Source organism: Oryctolagus cuniculus, chromosome 11 (genome assembly GCF_964237555.1).
Source record: "Oryctolagus cuniculus chromosome 11, mOryCun1.1, whole genome shotgun sequence".
NCBI classification, from domain to species: domain Eukaryota; kingdom Metazoa; phylum Chordata; class Mammalia; order Lagomorpha; family Leporidae; genus Oryctolagus; species Oryctolagus cuniculus.
The window spans coordinates 71635147-71657010 of record NC_091442.1 but is presented as its reverse complement, the minus strand read 5'-3'; the positions used below and the strand labels follow the sequence as shown (position 1 = coordinate 71657010).

The window sequence follows — 21864 nt, the reverse complement described above, 5'->3', positions numbered from 1 at the left end:
TGGCTTTCTCACCTTTTGAATAAAATTTACCTTATTTGAGTCAGTACTTAGAATGCATATCTTTGTGAATGACAAGGACCTGCAGTGAAAAACCAAATAAATCCCCCCACTCACCCACATCACTGCTAATGCTTCTGGCATGGAGGATTGTCCCAGGGCACTTCTCAGACTGGGAAAATCCCTAGCTAAGGGTAGTGCAAATTTCCCAGCCCCACCAAGACTTGCAAATTACCTACCTGGAAAAACCTGCTGGACCACAAGAAAACTCTCCCTAAGAAGAGACTGCTATTACAAGTATATACCTCAGATTATGGTCCACGTTGCAGCCATTAGCCTCTGCCTGCCTGCCTGTTGTTCTCGTTCAGCTTCAATGAATTTAACTCTCTCCACTCTATCTGACTGCTCTGGTGAATTCTTTGAACACCCATGGTGCTGGCCTCAATCAGTCACATCCTGCAACATTTTGATGGCGCCTTCAGGGACTTTTCCTCTGATCACTGGGAGCCAACCTTTAGAGTGTGGCGCGATATGTAGTGGCAGCTTGTCTGGGTGAACCCACAGCTGCTGTTAGACCCCGATCACTGTCAGTCCTTTCTCCTTGACCTGGTCCTTAAGGAACAGCTTACCCCTGTTAGACCAACTGCTGATTCCTGGCCAGGGCAAATGCCTGGTGGAATTTGAAGGCCCCTGTTCAATGCTACCCAGTACCTGTTGCCCTCAGGGTTGGGGAGTGAACTTCTATCTGTTCCATCTTTTTTTTTTTTCATTTTATAAATGCTTGTATATATCAAAACTCATACTGATCAATGAGTTCTGGGTTGCAAAACAGGATTTATTTTTTGCACCTGTATGTCCACTAGTTGAAACACACACAAGTGTAAGGGGCCAGGGCTGTTGCGCAGTGGGTTAAAGCCCCAGCTTGCAGCGCTGGCATCCCATGTGGATCCCGGTTCTAATCCCTTTATGCCACAGTGGCGTGCCTGGGTTTGAGACCCAGCCCCACTCCCAGTTCTAGCTTCCTGCTATCCACATCCTAGGATGCAGCAGGTCATGGTTCAAGTGGTTGGGTCCCTGCCACCCACAATGCAGACCTGGACTGAGTTACTGCTTCCCGACTTTGGCCTGCTCCTACCCCAGTGGTTGTAGTCATCTGAGGAGTAAACTGGTGGTTGGGAGACCTCTGTGTGTTCATCTATCTCTGCCCCTTTCCTTTCAAATAAAATAAGCAAATAAATATTTTTTAAGGAAGAAAGACAAAGGTATGCACTGCAAAGCCTTTAATGATAATATACTTTTTTTACAACATGCATAATCTCACACCTGTGGTTAATCAGCAATCATTTCAATACCTGTGAGCTCACCTGACTCAGATTTAGTTATAATGCACAAATCTAAATTAATAAAGTTAAGAAACAGCAACTGCTCATCTAACCCCTCCACAATAGCAAGATGCATCCAAATGTTCTTTAAGGGGCTAAAACGGATCGATATTTAACTGGACGTTCTTTTTGTAAAGATGTATAAATGAAGTCTTTCCCAGAAAATATGCAAACCAAAGGTCACATACACCTTATGAAAACAAAATTCTTAACCCAGGCAGTACAACTGCTCCTTTAACAGCTGTGTATCACGCACTGAAGAGGGGTCACTGTCCCTGTGTTGGAGGTGCCTGACAGGAGGCATCGGGGCCCACACAGCTGGAATTCTGCCCTAGACACATGTGTTATGAGACTGTCCTCTTTAATGTTTTCATCCAAAACTGAGGAAGAGTAAGTCTGGGTTATTTCTGTTTAAGAACTGAGTGCACTGGCGATGTATTTGGTAGCTAAGAAGAAAGGCCATATTTTGCTCCTGCTTCTGGGACAATATTAGTTTGTTTGAAAAGGCAATGGTGGCTACTGAAAAGGAGACAAGATGAGCGGAAGAAGAAAATTCTGCAATTACACTCCACAGCCCTGAATATACGAAGTGAGATCTTGGCTTTGACAATGATTTCTCCACGCCACCCTGTAGAGAAAGGCAAAACAAGTGAAGGGGTTAAAATATGTCTTCATGGAAAAATACAAGTACAGACTTCAAACATTTTGGGAGAACAAAACACCTCATGAACAAAAACATCATATAAAAGGAGAGCAATGGCCAAGTGTAGCTGCTGCACCGTGCGAGCTTCCACAACACGGGAAGAACATTAGCCTTGACCTCTGCGTGCTTTCGTGTTCATCTTGAAGACAGAATTCTGATCCTATCCAGTCTCTCTCCCTGTTCTGGAAAGGTGGGGGTCTTCTCCACATACTTCCAGGATTTGGAATGCAAACGGACACTCTGCTTTTGCCCTTGGGATGCAGCTATCCTGCCTACTTCTCCAGGAAGAAAGAAACAGCTGAAGCGGGCCTTCTGCTCCAGTTTGCTTCACTATGAAGAAATGACTTTACAAGCTGAAGACCTGTGAGTTTGAGACAGGTGTTTGTGAATTCTTTGCTTCTTGTTCCAAACAAGAAGGCGACACAAATAGCAAGGATGGATGACCTAAGGGCTTTTAAAAAATGTCTTCCGGTTTCAGCCACTATCAACAGCACAGCTGAGACCACGGCACTACATTTCAAATACATGTTCTAATTTGAAATGAGGAGAGATGCTAAAAAGTGACACATATTGATGTCTTCAATCTTGACTGCTCCTGAGACACAGATTTACTGAATAAGAACTGAGGTCCAATGTTGCAATTAAACCTTTGATGTGACAAAAAAGCATAAAGATAAGAAATCACGGTTAATTTTGTATGTGAATAAATCTTCAGTTTCTTGTCCAATATGTATATTTACCTGGGTAAATCCACATTTTTGGTTGAAAAGAGGAATTTTTCTTCCAGCTTGCTGACTTCTTTCTCAGAAGTCATTGGATGGCTGGTATTTTGTGTTTTTCATTTCTCTAAGGAGGGACCAGATTGTGCTGCAGCTAGCCCAATGAATGCATGCTTGGGTCTAGTCAAAAGGACATGGAAAGAAAACAAGAGAGTTCTGTGTCTGGAGTGGAGGCCTATTCACCTCCCTAGGATGGGAGGCTGCTATGTTACAAAGTGCACCATGCTTTTTGTGGCATCTTCTACGGCACAGCACAAGTTTTCTGGGTTGCCGAAGATGGGAGAAAGTGGCCTAAGCTGGGGTGGGGGGCAGGCTTCAGCGCAGCCATGAAGATGCTCGTCCAGATGTCTGCATCCACCATGGTGCTGGTGTGAGAATCCAGGTCTTCCCTTCTGATGCCAGCTGCCTGCTAATGCGCACCCTGGGAGGCAGAAGCTGATGGCTCAAGTACTTGCATGTCTGCCACCCATGTGGGAGACTAAGACTGTGTTCTGGCCTCCTGGCTTTGGCCTGGCCCAGCCCTGGCTGTTGTGGCCATGTCAGACTGAATCGGTGCATAGAAGATCTTTTCTGTCTCTTTCTCTTTGCCCCTTAAATCTAGTACCTCAATAAAGTTTTGTAAAAAGTGGGATGAGTGGTTTTACAATTCAGAAGATGTGATGGATCCGGTAAGATAGCCTGCCTTTGACTTTGGATGTAGAATGGGCGTTGGGTGGATCAGATGGGAAAGTTTCCAAATAATACCTTTCTCCGAAGAAAAGGAAGCCAAACTGTTTTATGCAGTTCCAGCTGACGTTATGACATTTTACACTATCTAGTTCAGTTTTTATAAAAGAAAAGTAGACAAGTAAATAAATAAAGTGAAGACCACAGACAGACTGAGGCATTGCTACTTGCTACAGGGAAATACGCACACAAAGCACCTCAGCCTCCCTTCTGCCCTCAGGAGAGCACAGGATGCCAAGTGCAAACACTGAGTGAGGTGCTCTGTGCAACAGCAGGTGCAAAGCACGTTCCACATTCGCTTATTCTAAACCTAATCTCAAGACACGGCAAGGAGCTGGCAGAGTGCGGACAGTCTTAGAAACCCTAGAAATCCCCCAAAAGGGGGAATGAAAGAATGAGATTCTGAGGCCATTAAAGTACATTGTTTCTTCAAGGATTTAGGCAATACACTGTAGCACAGACTCAAAACTACCATATTCACTTCTCAACAGCATATTTTGGGTTTAGAAAGTCTTTTCTCACGTATATATGAAACACATACCATGCTCTGATGCCTTGTGGATCGCTGACGACCCTCTTTGCACAAGCTACAGCTTGAGTGATGTCATCTTTCAATAAATCTGAAAAAGAGGTGGTGAGAAATGAAAACAAATTGCACAGCGATTTCCTTTTACATTTAGGGTTAGCCACTTTTATTCTGTTGGGCTGAGGAAAGAATATTAAGAAATTATTTTTCAAGAGTCCATTAGGCAGTAATGGTGGGGAAAAACTCTCTTCACCCTTTTCCATCTGGCAGCAAGTAAAGCATTTTGTCTCATTTACAATGCAAGCTCTGGAATTACCACGATATGGAAGGTCCACTGCATACTAGACACTATAGGAAAAAGCATGCCTAGTGATTTTTTACTCGGCAATTATACTATTGCAACTTCCTCATAAAGAACTAATAAGACATATATCCAAAGGTGTTTGCAGAAAGATGTTCACAGCAATTATTAAGTGAAAAACTGTAAACAACGTAAGTGCTTAATAGTAGGAAGTAGATAAACACATTACAGAATATTCAGAGTGGAATTCTACTCATCCTTTAAAATGACAATAGAGATTTGTATTTGTTGATATGGACATAATTTTGTGTGAGAAGTAAACCGTATAGCAGTCTATATAATACAATTTAATTTTTGTAAAAATTTACATTGCTGTCATGTTTATATATGGGTACATATATACATGATATAATTTTATTTTAAGGTTTATTTATTTATTTGAAAGGTAGAGTTACAGAGAGAAAAAGAGGGAGAGACAGAGATAGCTTCCATCCACTGGTTCACTCCCCAAATGGTCGCAAAAGCCAAAGCTGGGCCAATCCAAAGCCAGGAGCCAGAAGCTAATTCCAGGTCTCCCACTTGGGTGCAAGGGCCCAAGCACTAGGGCCATCTTCTGCTGCTTTCCCAGCACATCAGCAGGGAGCTGGATCAGAAGTGGAACAGCTGGGACTTGAACCAGCATCCATATGGGATGCCATCACTCAGACGATGGCTTTACCTGCTACACCGCAGTGCCAGTCCCTGTAATTTTACTTGCATGTCCATGATTGATGTACATTCTGGAAGAATATATACCAAAAGTGACAATGGTCAGACAACTCTGGTAGTAAGGTTACGGTTGCTATTTTTTTCCAATTTGTATTTTCTAATTTTTATTTAATGACTACATGCTATTATACAATGCAAAATATATTTGAAAGTAAATTAACTAGATTATAAAAGAATATGCTAAATTAATCTTCTTGATGTGGGTGTTGTGTGGTACAGCAGGTCAAACTGCTGCTTGAGACACCAACATCCCCTTTTAGAGAACTTGTTTAGGTCCTGGCTGCTTCATTCTGACCCAGTTCCCTATCAATGTGCCCGGGAAGGCAGCAGAAAGAGGCCTAAATATCTGGGTTCCTACCACCCATTTGGGAGACCAAATGGAGTTCCTGGCTCCTGGCTTTGGCCTGGCCAAGTGCTGGCTGTTGTATAATGATTATGTATGAACTGCGGTTTTTTGAGATACAAACTAAAGAATTTAGAAATGAAAGACATAATGTTTTTAATTCATTTCAAAATCCTTCAACAAAAAATACATAGAGAAGAAGCAACTACTGCAAAAAGTTAAGAATTTAAAAGTCAGATATCTGAGGTCAGTCATTAGGCAGAGCAAGAAAGATGCTGCTTGGAAGCCTGCATCCCATACTGGATTGCCTGGGTTCAGAGTCCTCACTCTGCTCCCAATCCTAGCTCCCTGCTATCCGGAGATGGAGCAGGTGATGGCTTCGATAGCTGGGTCCCTGCCACACACATGGCAGGCTGAGATTGAGTTCTGGGCTCCTAGCTTCTGCCTGGCCCACACCCAGCTGTTGTGGGTATTTAGGGAATAAGAAGTAGATATGAGATCTGTGTGTCTGTCCTTCTGTATTTAAAATAAATAAATAAAGTATGAAGTTGGACTTATGGGGGCCGGCATATGGTGCAGTGGGTTATGCTGCTCGCCTGTGATGCTGGGATCCCATATGGTTGCTACTCAATTTGTGGCTGTTCTACTTCTGATCCAGCTCCCTGCTAATGCACCTGGGAAAGCAGCAGAAGATGGTCATGTGCTTGAGCCCCTACACCCACCTGGATGAAGCTCCTGGCTCCTGGCTCTGGCATGCCCAGCCCCAGCTGTTGCAGTCATTTAGGGAGTGAAACAGCAGATGAAGACCTCTCTGTCTCTCCCTCTCTCTGCATAACTCTATCTTTCAAATAAAGATAATAAATAAATAAAAAGCTGCATTTATGGCTGTTTGTTATACTGCTACCTCCAATTTTCTGTGTATGCAGAACATTTCATAGTAATACATACACAATCAAAAAAGGAACCAAGACCAAATTACTCCTCTCCTCCCCTGAGTCAGCAGGAGGAAAGCATCAGTGAGGCCATTTACAATCAGTTAACAGATCATTCCAGAAACATGTGCATATGAAAGAGCACCAACCTTTCATAATACCAGCTCTTTACTTTCTTACTTGGGGAATTAGGAGGAGGATAACAAAACTTTCTGGAAGCTGTGATGGGAGTTTTCCTAGGTCCCTCATGAATTTGTCTTGAATCTCTACTCTTACAAGATACCCAGAGGGGTCCTGTGCCATCACTCAAGTATTATCCTGTCTTACCACTGCAGGGTATATGGCAGGCGTTAACTGCTCGTGGGGTTTTGCCATCGTTACACCAGTAGCGGCTATTGATCTGAAATATTCCATAATCGGTGCTTTTGTCTCCAGGGTTGTAGTTTGTAGCTTGCGTGTTATAACCGCTCTCCCATTTGGTCAAACACATCCCTGAAAAAGTAATTTTTGTAATGAACAGCAACATAAAATGACTTACAGTGTAAACAAAAAGCAATCCATGTGTCTAACTCTGTTTTACCAACGACTTGATGTGTTTAACTTATAACTGAACACTTTAGTGAAGAAAGGCCCTTAAGAGAACCATTTTTGTAATGCAAACCAACTTCTGAAACTACTGCAGCAAGAGAAGGTGCTTTAAAAATATTAAAATAACAGTTTCTTCTTTGCTTTTACCCTTTCCCTGCTCCCATGGCTCAGGCAACATGCAGCCTTGAATAGAAAAATCAAGAGTTGATAGGCTCAGGTCTATCTGAGTCTAACAGCAAATCGGATGTTCCTTTCTTTGTTGTGGGCCTGTGAGTCACTGTAAAATCTACCATTAAGATGCTAACTGTGCTAATATGGGCAGTTTGAGTCTTCATGATTCCTGGTCTCTCTTCACAGGCCAGGGGAGAGATTCTGGGGCCCAACATGATCTCTATCAAAGGCATTGGGGAATGGGCCGGGTATGGTCTCGGGAAGTTGGAAAGAGTGGAGACTTACAGTTCGCCAAGCTGACTCCCTTGTAGCCATCCAATCCAAGTTTTTTCAGAGTTCTGGCCAACTCACACCTTTCATAGATCTTGCCCTGGACAGTGGTGGAAAGGAGGAGAAGCCCCAGGATCAGGAGTGCCTTCATGTTGACTGGGAAGCAAGACCTCTATGCTGACAGGACAGAGGCAGCCCTAGTATTTAACCTCTTTCAACTTCCTTCTTCCCCAGGTGGCGTGAGGGCTCCACCCTTTGTGTGGAAAACATGCTTGTTTTTCTGATTCACTGACTTGAAAGGGTTTTTTTTTTTTTTTTTTTTTAATGTTTGAAGAGAAACGGTCTGATGTCCTAAGCATTAATCTCAGTAAAATGATGAAAAGACATTGCTTAAAGATTTGTTCAGGAAGAATTGGGAAGTAGCACTTTTCCAAAATAGAAGTTTTCTTCTATTTTATTAGGAGTTAAACAAATGTGAAGAAAAAAAAGGATTGTTTTATGTAACTTAAAATGAGCTGGGACTTTTTGCCTAATATTTTCATTTCCATTAAATGGTCTGTGTAAATTCACTATTTTGTATTCATCTCCACTTAGAATTATTTGCTATATACTTTTCTAGAGAATAGACATGGCACTTGGACCTCTTGTCTCATGGGTACATAGCCTGTTATCAAGCAAGAACTCAGTCCCTAACCCCAGTGCCAATCAAAATAATGAGGCCGAGGTTTGGGATGAAGGGAAGAGAACATTTAATCTGCTGACAGATGAAAGCATGGCAGACCCCAGGGTCTCCACAACCACCACCCTCCTTCAGGGGGTTTGGGGCTTTTAAAGAACTACAGGGGAGTCAGGAATAAGAGGGACAAAGGAAAGGGCCAGCTGCATGTTGGCCCACTGGCCAGGCACCAAGGCCTGCACACTCCTTTTGTGTTTAATGCTCTGGTTGTCTGGTTGTCTGTAGAAGAAACTGAGGTAAGGAAAAAAAGCAATGTGTGCTTCAGACAGCGGTGAGTGGGAAGCCAGGAGTCCAGCCCGATGCATCACCCAGATGCTCTGCTGGTAGGGCAGTCAAGTGGCCTTTAATCAGCCTGGGGACTACATGCAGGTAGTTATTTTGTGCCCCGACCTGAGATTCCCCGGCACGGATCCGGGATTTCCCCTAATGGAACCCCTGGAGAAAATACTGGCCACCCACATGTTACCCACTGAAGAAGCAAATGACCTCATGAGCTTAGAGACCGGAATCTTGGAGGGCCAGCTGTACCACTCCCTCAGTTCAGTGAGTTAAGCCAAGACAGAATTTCTAGAGGACTGAGGCCTGATGGTATCTAGCCTCTGCACTCAAAGCTTTTTTTTTTTTTTTTTTTTTTTTTTTGTGGGGGCAGGCAGGGAGAGCCCAGTCCAATCATGGCATCCCAATGTTCAGCTGGTTTTCTACTTCAGACTGGTTGTATATATTTTATTATTATAAAACAGTGTTTTACAGTTAGAAACAAGGGTCATATGAACAACTTTCCTAACTCCTTTTCCATAGTGACTGGCCTCCCAGTTTTATGTCAGAATGGAATAGGTCACTTTTTTAAAAAAAGATTCATTTATTTATTTGAAAGGCAGAGTTACAGAGAGGCAAAAGCAGAGAGAGAGAAAGAGGTTTTCCAGTTGTTGGTTCACTCTCCAGATGGCCACAATGGCCAGGTTAGGTAGATCCAAATCCAGGAGCCAGAAGCTTCTTTCACGTCCTCCACATGGGCAAAAAGACCCGAGGACTTGGGCCATCTTCCACTGCTTTCCCAGGCCATAGCAGAGAGCTGGATCAGAAGTGCAGCAGTCAGGACCCGAACCAGTGCCCATATGGGATGCCAGCACTGCAGGCTGTGGCTTTACTTGCTATACCACTGCACTGGCCCCCAAAGAGGTCATTTTAAAGCAATAGAACTTTATTCAACTAAGTGTTACCTTTTAAAATACCCATCTGAGGAGGCTTTGCACATTTTTTTGGCTTGTAAGTAATTTTTTTTAAGATTTTATTTATTCATTTGAGAAGTAGCGTTACAGACAGTGAGAGGGAGAGAGAGAGAAAGGTCTTCCTTCCATTGGTTCACCCCCTAAGTAGCCACAATGACTGGAGCTGTGCCGATCCAAAGCCAGAAGCGAGTTGCCTCTTCCAAGTCTCCCACGTGGGTGCAGGGTCCAAGCATTTGGACCATCTTCTACTGCTTTCTCAGGCCACAGCAGAGAGCAAGATTGGAAGTGGAGCAGCCGGGACCAGAACCGGTGCCCATATGGGATGCCGGTGCCACAGGTGGAGGATTAACCTACTCTGCCATGATGCCAGCCCCAGCTTGTAAGCAATTTATTTTTAAATTATAAGATTTGTAGGCCAATGCCACAGCATACTAGACTAATCCTCCGCTTGCGGCGCCGGCACCCCGGTTTCTAGTCCCGGTTGGGGCGAGGGTTTCTGTCCCGGTTGCTCCTCTTCCAGTCCAGCTCTCTGCTGTGGCCTGGGAAGGCAATGGAGGATGGCCCAAGTGCTTGGGTGCTGCACCCGCATGGGAGACCAGGAGGAAGCACCTGGCTCCTGGCTTTGGATCGGCACAGCACGCCGGCCATAGCAGCCATTTGGGGGGTGAACCAATGGAAGGAAGACCTTTCTCTCTGTCGCTCTCTCTCTCTCTCTCACTGTCTAACTCTGCCTGTCAAAAAAAAAAAAAAAAAAAAAAAAAGCCGGCGCCGTGGCTAACTAGGCTAATCCTCCGCCTAGCGGCGCCGGCACACCGGGTTCTAGTCTCGGTCGGGGCACCGGATTCTGTCCCGGTTGCCCCTCTTCCAGGCCAGCTCTCTGCTGTGGCCAGGGAGTGCAGTGGAGGATGGCCCAGGTGCTTGGGCCCTGAACCCCATGGGAGACCAGGAAAAGCACCTGGCTCCTGGCTCCTGCCTTCGGATCAGTGCGGTGCGCCGGCCACAGCGCGCTGGCCACGGCGGCCATTGGAGGGTGAACCAACGGCAAAGGAAGACCTTTCTCTCTGTCTCTCTCTCTCTCTCTCTCACTGTCTAACTCTGCCTGTCAAAAAAAAAAAAAAGATTTATAATGATTTGATTACTCAAAATAGCATATTGGAAATCAAAGCACATCAACAGACAAAAGAAAGTTGAGTTTTTGACTATCAGCACTGAAGCCATCTTTATAAGTATCTGACATCCAACCATGTCTCATTTAAAAAGAAGAGTAATCTCACATGTTTCACTTCCAGGCTTAGTTCCTAGTTTTCAAATTTTAGGAAGTGTAATGGAATTTACTTCAAATCCCATTACACTTAGTGTTTATATTGCAACAGCAGCAGATTTCACATGGAACAAGGGCACAGCTTTTAGCTTTTAGCCACATACAGAAATTATATACCACATTCAGTACAGTAGAGTACACTATATTAACAAGCGCAAGGAGTTTAGTAAACTTAATGCATTGTTGCTGTATCTTTCCCTCTAAACTGAACCAGTTGAGCTTCTGAGCAGACAGATTGCTGCTATGGAGAATAAGACTGCTGTGGGGGCTCAGGGAAGGGACATGAAGGTTGCTGGGGTCCTGGGTGATACACTGGAGGAAACAGCACGTTATACCTGCTGAGGGTGAAAAGATTATAGTCCATGGGCATGGAAGTTTGGCAACATCCAGGATATCCTGGATGCGGTGGATGCTGGGCCTGTGGAGGAGGGGCTGAGCCAGGGGTTTATGTGACAGCTGGTGCAAGATCCCAGTTCCTACAGGAGCCAGATGAATAGCTATTTTGAAAGAGGGTGCCAAGTTTTACAATGAGCTACTGCTGAAATCCTGGTCAAGTTCCAAAACAAATGCAATCATACAGTATTTGCATGGAAGACAGGAAGAGGGGAACTCTTCCAGGATTTGCAACAAAGCATTGCCTGAGAACCTAGCGCTCCTTCAGTCCCTACACTTGCCTATCAGTGTTCTCCAGCAGGAGGACATGCCAGCTCCCCGACCCCAGCACCAAGAAACATGCTGCCTCCTAAGCCCAGGCCCCGGCCTCTACCACCTGTGCTTGCAGCAAGTAGTGCTCCTTCTGCACATTTTTAAAAGCGATGCAATCAGCACTCCAGAGAAACTGTCCTTCCAGATCAACCTATGAAGACAGATTCTGAGCCACACAAGAATACCATCACTTTGTAGCTATCCTTATTTTTCATCAGCGACAGTCTCTTTCTCTTTGGCCTTTACAGACTGTCAGTATTGGCTATGACTGCTGGACCCTGTCCAAAAACCAAGTATAACTCTATGTATTAGGCCAGGCCTAATTTTGAAACAGTGAGACAGATTTTTCAGGACGCAAAGAGACAAAAAAGGAGCTAAAAGAGTTCATCTCTAGTCTCTTATATATTCTTCTAAACTCAAGGGCAAAGAACATCCAGTTATTACCTAAGCTGGTTTCAGCCTCTGACAATGAGATTCGCTCTTCTTTTCAAATGTTTGGAGAGTTATAGTCTAATTTCTTAGAGTGGAATAAACAAATATCTGAAAACTGAGAGCATAATAATATGTAACTATTTAAAGAGGTGTTTTAGTCCCTTTAACTCTGAGATTATAGGGCCTCTAAAAGGCCTGAACCCCATGGAAGAGAAACACTCAGTAGACTTATCTGAGTGGATGCACTGAGCTATTACTATTATTGATTAGCTTAGTTTGGTGTGGGTGAAGTGCACATCTGGAGCAACCCTGAGCTATCCTTTGTTCTTTGACAATACATTTCTTATCTATTCTCAGAAATATTCTCCCTAATGTTAATAGGGACCTTTTCTTTTTCTTTTTTTTAGAGAGGCAGAGTGGACAGTGAGAGAGAGAGACAGAGGGAAAGGTCTTCCTTATGCTGTTGGTTCACCCTCCAATGGCCGCCGTGGCCGGCGCGCTGTGGCTGGCGCACTGCGCTGATCCGATGGCAGGAGCCAGGTGCTTCTCCTGGTCTCCCATGGGATGCAGGGCCCAAGGACTTGGGCCATCCTCCACTGCACTCCCTGGCCACAGCAGAGAGCTGGTCTGGAAGAGCGGCAACCGGGACAGAATCTGGCGCCCCAACCGGGACTAGAACCCGGTGTGCCAGCGCCGCAAGGCAGAGGATTAGCCTAGGGAGCTACGGCGCCGGCCAATAGTAACCTTTTCAATAGCTGCTTTCCAACTCTCATTGTCCCTGAAGATGAAGAAAACAATCTTCAGCCAGTAAGAAATTTATTCTTCCCCCTTTACCTAAGTCCCATCTTTTTTAGGCCAAGCCAATGTGTGCTCACTGTGTGATCCATGAATCATAAATTCTTGCAAGAACTGACCATTCAGAACACTTCCCAAGTCTCGTTGAAAGTCATTGGGCTTCTGCCCTGAATACACCTTAAATGTGTCCTTTTACACATCTTGCTTTTTTCCATCAACAGTATTTTGGTGCCCAATGTGGGACCCAGAGAAGACTCAGGACCCTTGGAGGTCCAGATTAGCACATGGTACCAGCATGGGACGCTGCACCCCTCTGACCTAAGCTTCTCCCCTGGGTGGAATGCTAACTACTCCTGGGCCTCCAGACATCCCTTCTGGTCATTGATGTCCTGGGTTTATTCCTGGCCCATTTTCCCCTTTTTCTTTTTGTCCTTCTTGCTCAGAGCACTTTTCAGTACCTTAAGTCACATGTAAGAGGCCGCTCCTTCTTGATCCTATCTATTGGCTATTTCAAAAACTAAACAACAAGGAGATCAACTTCTTTCTGGTGTGCATGGAAATATCTGAGTAAATAAAAACATTTTATTAAAGGTGATTTAAGTCTTACATTTCCAAAATGGGAAATGTTTAATATTGTGAAATTAGTTTTTCTTCGGTAAACATTGGAAAGGCACTTGGGATGACTGCACCCCATGTGGGCATGCCCAGTCTGCATCCCAGCTACTCCATGCGTCTTATTTAAATCCAGCTTCTTGCTAATGCCCCTGGAAGGCAGTGGATGACGGCTCCAGTACTTGGGTCCCAGCCGCCCATGTGGGATACCTGGATGGAATTCCTGGCTTAATTCTGGCCTAACCTTGGTTGTTATAGGCGTTTGGAGAATGAACCAACAGATGGAAGTTCTTTTTCTCCCTCTTGAACCCCACCCAGCAATTTGCCTTTCAAATAAATAAATCTTTTCTTAAAAAATTAGAAAGGGTAGAACCAAACCCACTGGATGTGGGGAACTACATACTACGTATGTTCCCTGGACAAAAAGAGTTAAAAGCCTTAGTCTCAGAATTACATGATCCAATGCAAGACATACTATGATCTATAAAAGAATTTAAAATTACTTCTCAAAGTCATTACTCTCAAGAAGTCTTAGCCGGTGCTGTGGCTCAATAGGCTAATCCTCCGCCTTGCGGCGCCGGCACACCAGGTTCTAGTCCCGGTCAGAGCGCCGGATTCTGTCCCGGTTGCCCCTCTTCCAGACCAGCTCTCTGCTGTGGCCAGGGAGTGCAGTGGAGGATGGCCCAAGTCCTTGGGCCCTGCACCCCATGGGAGACCAGGAGAAGTACCTGGCTCCTGCCATCGGATCAGCGCAGTGCGCCGGCCGCAGCGCGCTGGCCGTGGCGGCCATTGGAGGGTGAACCAACGGCAAAGGAAGACCTTTTTCTCTGTCTCTTTCTCTCTCACTGTCCACTCTGCCTGTCCAAAAAAAAAAAAAAAAAGAAGAAGTCTTGACATAGGCCCCTGCCCTAGGACAAGCCTGTTAGTTATGGTAGCCAATGATGTGGACAGGCAGGTAGCTAGGGAATGAGAAGCTGAGGACTGCACACGTGAGCAGCCCAAACCCCATCTCCTTTTGTGAGTGACACTTGGCAGGCTGGAAGTGTCAGTCTGACTGCAGGTTCAGTACACCCATTCCCCATCATGCACTGGAGCCTCACTTCCCATGGTGCATAAGCTGCCATGACGCCTTCCCAGAGAGAGCACTGTGTACTCCAGCCCTGCATGGAGACACCATGATACTTCTGAGATCCCCAATAAAGCAACATCAAAGCTAGTGGTGTTCAAGTCCCGCCCAAACCCCACCACCATTGAATACTGCCCTGCCCTGGGCACCATCCCCTAGCCTATAAAAGGATGACATGCTGGTGGGGGCAGCAGCACTGCCCTCCTCCTAAAGAGAGGTTGCCCGGACTCACATCTGAGCATGTGCTATGTCTTTCAATAAATCCTGCTCTCCTCTATACCTTTGCATCTTCTCTTCCATTTCTTTTTTTTTTAAGATTTATTTATTTATTTGAAAGGCAAAGTGACAGAGACAGAGACAGGGAGACAAAGAAAGGGGCAGAGAGAGATTGTCCATCCACTGCTACACTTCCCAAATGACTGCAATGGTCAGGGCAAGGCCAAGTCAAAACCAGGAGCCAGGAGCTTCAATTCCCACATGAGTAGCAGGGGCCCTAGGACCTGGGCCATCTTCCACTCTTTCCTGGTGCATTAGCAGGGAACTGGGTCAGAAGTGGAGCAGATGGAACTCAGGCCAGCTCAGATGGGCTGCTGGTGTTGCAGGCAGTGGCTTAACTCACTGCACCACAATGCTAGGCCCTCCTCCCTAAATTCTTTTCTCACGTGGAAGCAAAAACTTGGAGCAAGCCCAGCTGGGGACTGAATTCCCCACAACAATTAGACCTTATAGGTCAAGAACATGCCCTTGCATGAGGGTGACTTCAGTGGCTCCCAATGAAACCATGGACAGCAAGCTTCCCAACACTGCATAACACACTAACAGCTGACAATAGTCATTTGCCCACCTACTGCACAGTAACATAATACTTTGGGATTAAGAAAAAATCTGCTGCCATGTCTTTCCAGAACCCCTGATATGACTAGACATAATTTGTGGCAGCCAAGATTGTAAACGGAGCCTGTGCAGATCGACTCAGACTGACCTGAGAGTTACCTTATGCTTCATTATCACGGTAGGTGACACACATGCTATGATGTTTCTGCAGCCATGTTTAACCATGCGATGTGAGGGCATGATTTATCAAGGTGCATGCTTTAAGGACTTTCCTTACCCTTCACCTCTGCACCTGTCACGTTCTGTCACACTGCTGTACCCAGTTACACTTCATTTACTCTAACTCATCAATTCCCTAACCCCATTTGAATGGGAAGATTTATGGGGCTTTGACATGATCTGCTCATTTCTATAGGCCTATAATAATAATAAATGTTCCCTTTCTCAGATGAATTCACTTTTTATAATAGTAATAATGTGTGCAAATAGGAGGACTCGTGGTTCAACAACAGCACCCTTTGTAAACGTATAAGCCAACATTTCCACCTTGTGTATTACCTCCTGTCCTCTGGGTTGGAGGAACAAGTTCTGTTAGAAAAATAAAAAATCGCTAATTGAGTCTTTCCACAGTGAGCTCCTGGGAGATGAAGACACCAAAGACCACAGACTGAACCCTGGGCTTCGTGGGGCTGGCATTTTAAGCTGTTAAGAGGCTGCTTGGAACTCCCACATCCCATTTAAGAGTAGCTTTAAGACGTGAGAGTTCCTCCACCACTTCTGATTCCAGCTTCCAGCTAATGTGCACGCTTGGACACAGTGCTGACAGCTCAAGTACTTGGGTCCCTGTCACCCATGTGGGAGATCTGAAGTTGAGTTCTGGCTCCTGGCTTCAGCCTGGCCCAGTCCTGGCTATTGTGGGCATTTGGGGGAGTGAATCTGCAGATGTAATGTCCCCCCGTATCTCCATCTTTTGGCCTTTCCAAAAAAATGTCCCTGGAGATTTTTTGCTTTGGAAAAGAAACCAGATAAAGGAGTCCCCACATCCTTGATGGAAAGGACCCTATCAAGCACTTCTTACCAACTCCTGCACTGCCAAATGGAAAGGAGTCAATCATTGGACACACATCCACACTTCAAGCATGCACCTGATTCGACACCTAAACCAATGAGGACTGTGAAAGCCATCACTGACTCGTCTTTTACAAACATAAGATGAGCCAAACAGGATAACTGATGACCACAAACTTTAACTTTTTACCTGTATGTTGTTATATGATATCTCCACTGACCCTGAATGTCTTAATTTAGCCACTGAAGACTTTCCTTTGGAAATCCAGCATGATCCTTGATATATGCTCTTATAGGGTTCTGATAATGATTAGAACTGTATTTAAACTTTATCATATATTCATAAGTAACATATTTCCTTTGATTAATGCTCTATGTCTTCTAGAGATAGCACCCTCAAACCTCCTCACGATGTAATCAGTGTAGAAATAGCTTGGCCTAGGGTCAGCATTGTGGTGTAGCAGGTAAAGCCACCACCTGGGATAACCACACCCCATGTGGGCACTGGTTTGAGTCCTGGCTTTTCCACTGCCAATCCAGCTTGCTGTTCACGTGCCTGGGAAAGCAGTGGAAGATGGACCAAGTGTTTGGACCCCTGCACTCAGGTGGGAGACCCAGAAGTTCCTGGTTCTTGGCTTCAACCTGGCCCAGCTCTGGCCATTGCTGCCATTTTGGGTGTGAACCAGCAGATGGGGGATCTCTTTTTCTACTACACACCTCTAATGAGGTCACAGGGTCTGAATGATGGAGATAACAGAACCTCTGAACCCCACAAAAGAAGGATGGGAAGATGACCTTCTGAGATGATGAACCACAGTCTCTGGGATGGATGAAGGCACAGCCAAAGGCGGGGGTACGACACCACAAAGGAAACATGCAAATGAAGTGAAAGTCTGCATGCTGAGCAGGAAGCCATCCATAGCTCTCCACCTGCCCCCAATGAGCTTCACAACTGGCTGGCAAAATGACCTCCCTGGCAGGAGCCAGCAGCACTCCTTTGTGGGATGCCTGCCTGAACCAGAAGAAACGTCCCCCAGGTACAAATATTTAGGGCCCACAATGAAATTTATTTATTTATTTATTTATTTTTTACTTGAGAGTCAGAGTCACACATAGAGAAGAGAAGCAGGGAAAGTGAGAGAGAGAGAAAGAGGTCTTCCATCCAATGATTTACTCCTCAACTGGCCGCAACGGCCGGAGCTGCACCGATTGGAAGCCAGGAGCCAGGAGCTTCTTCCGGGTCTCCCACACAGGTGCAGGGGCCCAAACACTTGGGCCATCTTCTACTGCTATCCCAGGCCATAGCAGAGAGCTGGATTGGAAGAGGAGCACCCGGGACTAGAACTGGCTCCCATATGGGATGCCGGGGCGTCAGACTAAGGCGTTAACCCACTGAGCCACAGTGCCGGCCCCTGAGCACTACAGACTTGATGATAACTGCTAATGTGGATGACAGATCCAATTACATAGAGAAGAGGAAACAATGGCAACACAAAATAAAATAAAAACTGTAATGGATATATGAAAGAGAAAAGACAGGGGCCGGCCCTGTGGCACAGTGGGTTAAGCCTCTGCCTGTGATGCCTGCATTCCATATGGGTCTTGGCTTGACACCCAGCTGCTCTACTTCCCATCCAGTTCCCTGCTAATGTGCCTGGGAAAGCAGCAGAAGATGGCCCAAGTACTTGGCCCAAGTACTGCACCCATGTGGCAGACCTGGAAGAAGTTCTGGGCTTCTGGCTTTGGCCCTGCCCAGTCCCAGCTGTTACAGCCATTTGGAGAGTGAACGCGCAGAGGGAAGATCTCTGTCTCTCCTGCTCTCACTGTAACTTTGCCTTTCAAGCAAATAAAAAAAAATAAATCTTTAAAAAGAGAGAGACAAGAGAAATACCATGTCCATAGAACAAGCAAGTATGTTATAATAAAGAGATAATTAGAGAATTTAGAAAGAAGCACTATGGGAAAGCACTTGGTGCAGTGGTTAAAATGCTCTTTGGGAGGCCTGTGTCCCCTATCAGGGTGCCTTGCTTGAGTTGCAGCTCTGCTTTTGCTCCAGCTCACTGCTAATACACATCCTTGCGAAGGCTCATCACAAGGCTCCCTGGCACTCCTGTGGGAGACCTGGATGGAGTTCCAGGCTCCTGGCTTCTGCCTGGCCCAAACCTGGCTGTTGTGGACATATAGGGTAGTGAACCAGCAGATGTTACATTTCTATCTATCTGCCTTTTTAAATACAAGGAAAATAAAGAAATTTTAAAAAGTTCTTAAAAGGAGCCCTTGGTATTTAAAAATATGACCACCTTAATAGCCCATTTCATAGAAGAATTAACACATGCCCTGGATCCTACTTATTGTGGGGCCCAGAGGCAATGCTAAAGGCCTCTTGGATGGCACATAGAGCTTCTGGGGCAAACGGGCACTACTGCCCTGCCTTGGGAGTCACACAGCTGAGAACAGGAGCCACCTGTCTTTGAATGGCCACGTCTGCCTGGGCAGTAACCACAGTTTGCACAGCTCAGCGTAATCCCGACAGACTGAAGCTTCAATGTTTTCACCAGGTTTTTCTGGACTTTGTAGTTTCTCGAGAAGCTTCTGCACCGGGGATCAGCTACAGACATGAAAGAAAAGTGGTGTTGTGGTGCGGCAGGTTAAGCGGCTGCTTGCGACACCAGCATCCTGTATTGGAGCACCTGTTCAAGTCTTAGCTGTTCTGCCTCTGATCCAACTCCCTGATAAAGCACCTGGGAAAGCAGCAGAAGGTGGCCCAAGTGCATGGGCCCCTGCCACCCACGTGGGAGATCCAGACGGAGTTCCAGGTTCCTGGTTTTGGCCTGGCCCAGCCCCAGGCACTGTCGCTATTTAGGAAATGAGCCAGTGGAGAGAAGCTCTCTCACATTCTCTCTCCTCTCTCTTGCTATCATTCTGTCCATCCAATAAATACATATTTTTTAAAAAGCAAATCAAAAATCAAAGAAAAAATATTATTGCTTCACTATTAATGGAGAGGTGGAACTTGGACATGAGTTTTGTTTAATTTAGAAAAATCAGTGGGGGCTGGCGCCATGGCGCAGTAGGTTAATCTTCTGCCTGCGGCGCCGGCATCCCATATGTGCACCGGTTCTAGTGCCGGTTGGCTGCTTCTCTTCTGGTCCAGCTCTCTGCTGTGGCCTGGGAGGGCAGTGGAGGATGGCCCAAGTCCTTGGGCCCCTGCACCCACATGGGAGACTGGGAAGAAGCTCCTGGCTCCTGGCTTCGGATCGGCGCAGCTCTGGCTGTTGCAGCCATTTGGGGAGTGAACCAATGGAAGGAAGACCTTTCTCTCTGTCTGTCCCTCTCACTGTCTGTAACTCTACTTCTCAAATAAATAAAATCTTTAAAAAAAGAAAAAAGCAGTGATGTTTCTTGCACCCATTTTTGGTAGAGCCCATTTATACCCACTACAGTACAGTATCTTGACTTGCTTGGTCTGAGTAGCATAAGACTGCAGAGTGGACAACGAGAGGGCTCCTAGGATCCCTAGGACTTAACTCTTGTCCTGAAAATGGCTCTGTGTTCCCATGAATGGGGTCACCATCAACCCCACAGGCAGTCCCAGCTATTCTGATTTTCAGTGACTCAGACTGTTGGGACAGCCCCCTCTGCTTTCATAATTCTGTTTCACTGTAATTTACAGCACTACTACTTTGGTGTCTTCGCTGCTGCTGTTGTTGTTCCTGCATTCCTATTTTCTCTATTGGTGTTCAATAATTACCGTCTGTTTGTGCCACTGGGAGAGAAACATGAAACGCTGTTAAAAAAATGCCTCAGAAAACCACTGACGGAGGCAAACAGTGCTCACATTCAGGGAAGGAAGCGGTGCATGTGTTTTTGTCAAAGGGTCCAAGTCCTCACTTGCCTGTGAAGCAGCACTCCCCCCTGATGCTGTTGGGGACCTTAGGAGCCCAGTCAGGCCAGCTGCACCTGACTCCTTACTCAGCTCATGCTGCCCTGCCGGGTTTGGCTCGTGGGTGCACAGGACCTAGTCTTGTCTCACTGCAGCAGCATGGATGCTGGGACTGGGGACGGACAACACCCTCAGGCTGAAAGCTGAAGGTGAAGCCAGGTGGTGCTGCTGCCTTTGCCTGGCTGTGTCCTGGCTGGGAACAGAACCAGCCCCCCAAGCAGCCGCTTCCTGCAAGGGCAGCAGCCTGGCGGAGGGTCGGGGTGGTTTCTTGTAGGGACCTTCCTTGCCTCAGGAGCAGGGCTTGGCCCCTGAGGTGCACTGGTCACCAGGAAAAAATGCAAATGATTTGAGTGTGTTTAATCCAGACCAGTGCATTTTCTTTCCAAGGATGGGTGATCACTTTCTGTTCTTTTAGTGCTCAACATCTTCGTAATTTATGTTCCTGCTCATTGAAAAACAGATCAAACAAGGAAGATTATTTTCCTCAGTTCTCTGATGCCATCAAAACTCCAAAAATCATATATATAAATGTGTGTGTGTGCATGTAGTTTATTTTCATCTATTTGAAAGAGTAAGACATAAACACACATACACACAGAGACCATCCATCCTCTGGTTCATTTCCCCAAATTCCTGCAACATTCAGGATTGGGCCAGGTCTCACATGTGGGTGGCAGGGACCTAGATACTTGAGTCATCGTCTGCTGCTTCCCAGGATGCATGAGTTGAACTGTCACTCAATATGGAATGCAGCTCAACCCACTGCGCCACTATGCTCACCTCAAACACTCACCTAACTTTGATTTATGCTATGGTCTTGCTGTTGTTGAATTTTGAGCCAAATTACTAGTTAATGCTGGGAGAAACTAATGCTATTCAACATACCCAAACGACCGAGAACAGGAATTATTGCTAATGTAGTGCCAATACTCTGCTAAAATAGCCTCTACCAAGAGCCACAAGCTCCTGAGCTTGAAACCCACCACCTGCTCATTTAGCCTGACACACACTCGAGCTAGTAAGACCCAGCTGTGCACGTTCCCTCCAGCCACTGAGGAAAACACACTGTTCCTGGTGTTTCTTGTGCACTTGCTCTCTCCTCTGCCTTGTCTCCTATTTCTTCAGTCTGCATGCTCTTCTCTCATCTACTCTGCCTAGAGAAACCCTGCCAATTCTATAAAGTTCAACTAAATTCCATCAGGATCAATTATTCTTTCATTTTTTAAATTTTTTATTTTATTTTATTTTAATTTGACAGGTGGAGTCACAGACATTGAGAGAGAGAGACAGAGAGAAAGGTCTTCCTTCCGTTGGTTCACCCCACAAAGGGCCACTACAGCTGACGCTGCGCCGATCTGAAGCCAGGAGCCAGGTGCTTCCTCCTGGTCTCCCATGCAGGTGCAGGGGCCCAAGCACTTGGGCAATCCTCCACTGCCTTCCTGGGCCACAGCAGAGAGCTGGACTGGAAGAGGAGCAACCGGGACTAGAACCTGGTGCCCATCCTTTTTATTTTAAACAGCATTTTCTGGAAGTCTCATATAGTTGGTTACCTAATTCCCTCTCTTACTAGACTTGAA

The 21864-nt window shown here is 45.8% G+C and overlaps 1 protein-coding gene and 1 pseudogene across 1 annotated transcript; both read right to left on the bottom strand.

Annotated features, from left to right (window-relative positions):
- Positions 1 to 767: 767 nt before the first annotated feature.
- On the bottom strand, positions 768 to 880 carry LOC127489672 (small nucleolar RNA SNORA40; annotated as a pseudogene).
- Positions 881 to 1262: 382 nt separating this feature from the next.
- LOC138844391 (lysozyme C-like) lies at positions 1263 to 7680 on the bottom strand. The gene is made up of 4 exons (XM_070052613.1): positions 7502 to 7680; positions 6785 to 6949; positions 4129 to 4207; positions 1263 to 2007 (listed from the first exon to the last, which is right to left on the bottom strand). The coding sequence occupies exons 1-4, from the start codon at positions 7635 to 7637 to the stop codon at positions 1941 to 1943; spliced, it is 447 nt and encodes a 148-aa protein (XP_069908714.1). The 5' UTR covers positions 7638 to 7680; the 3' UTR covers positions 1263 to 1940.
- Between the last annotated feature and the right edge of the window lie 14184 nt (positions 7681 to 21864).

Bases quoted from the DNA above. Each gene is read 5' to 3' on its own strand.
- LOC138844391 (XM_070052613.1), bottom strand. From the start codon at position 7,637: ATGAAGGCACTCCTGATCCTGGGGCTTCTCCTCCTTTCCACCACTGTC. The intron at 6,950-7,501 runs GTAAGTCTCCAC...TTACTTTTTCAG, and splicing joins GGGAGTCAGCTTGGCGAACT to GGATGTGTTTGACCAAATGG. The intron at 2,008-4,128 runs GTATGTGTTTCA...CTTTCTCTACAG, and splicing joins CCACAAGGCATCAGAGCATG to GGTGGCGTGGAGAAATCATT.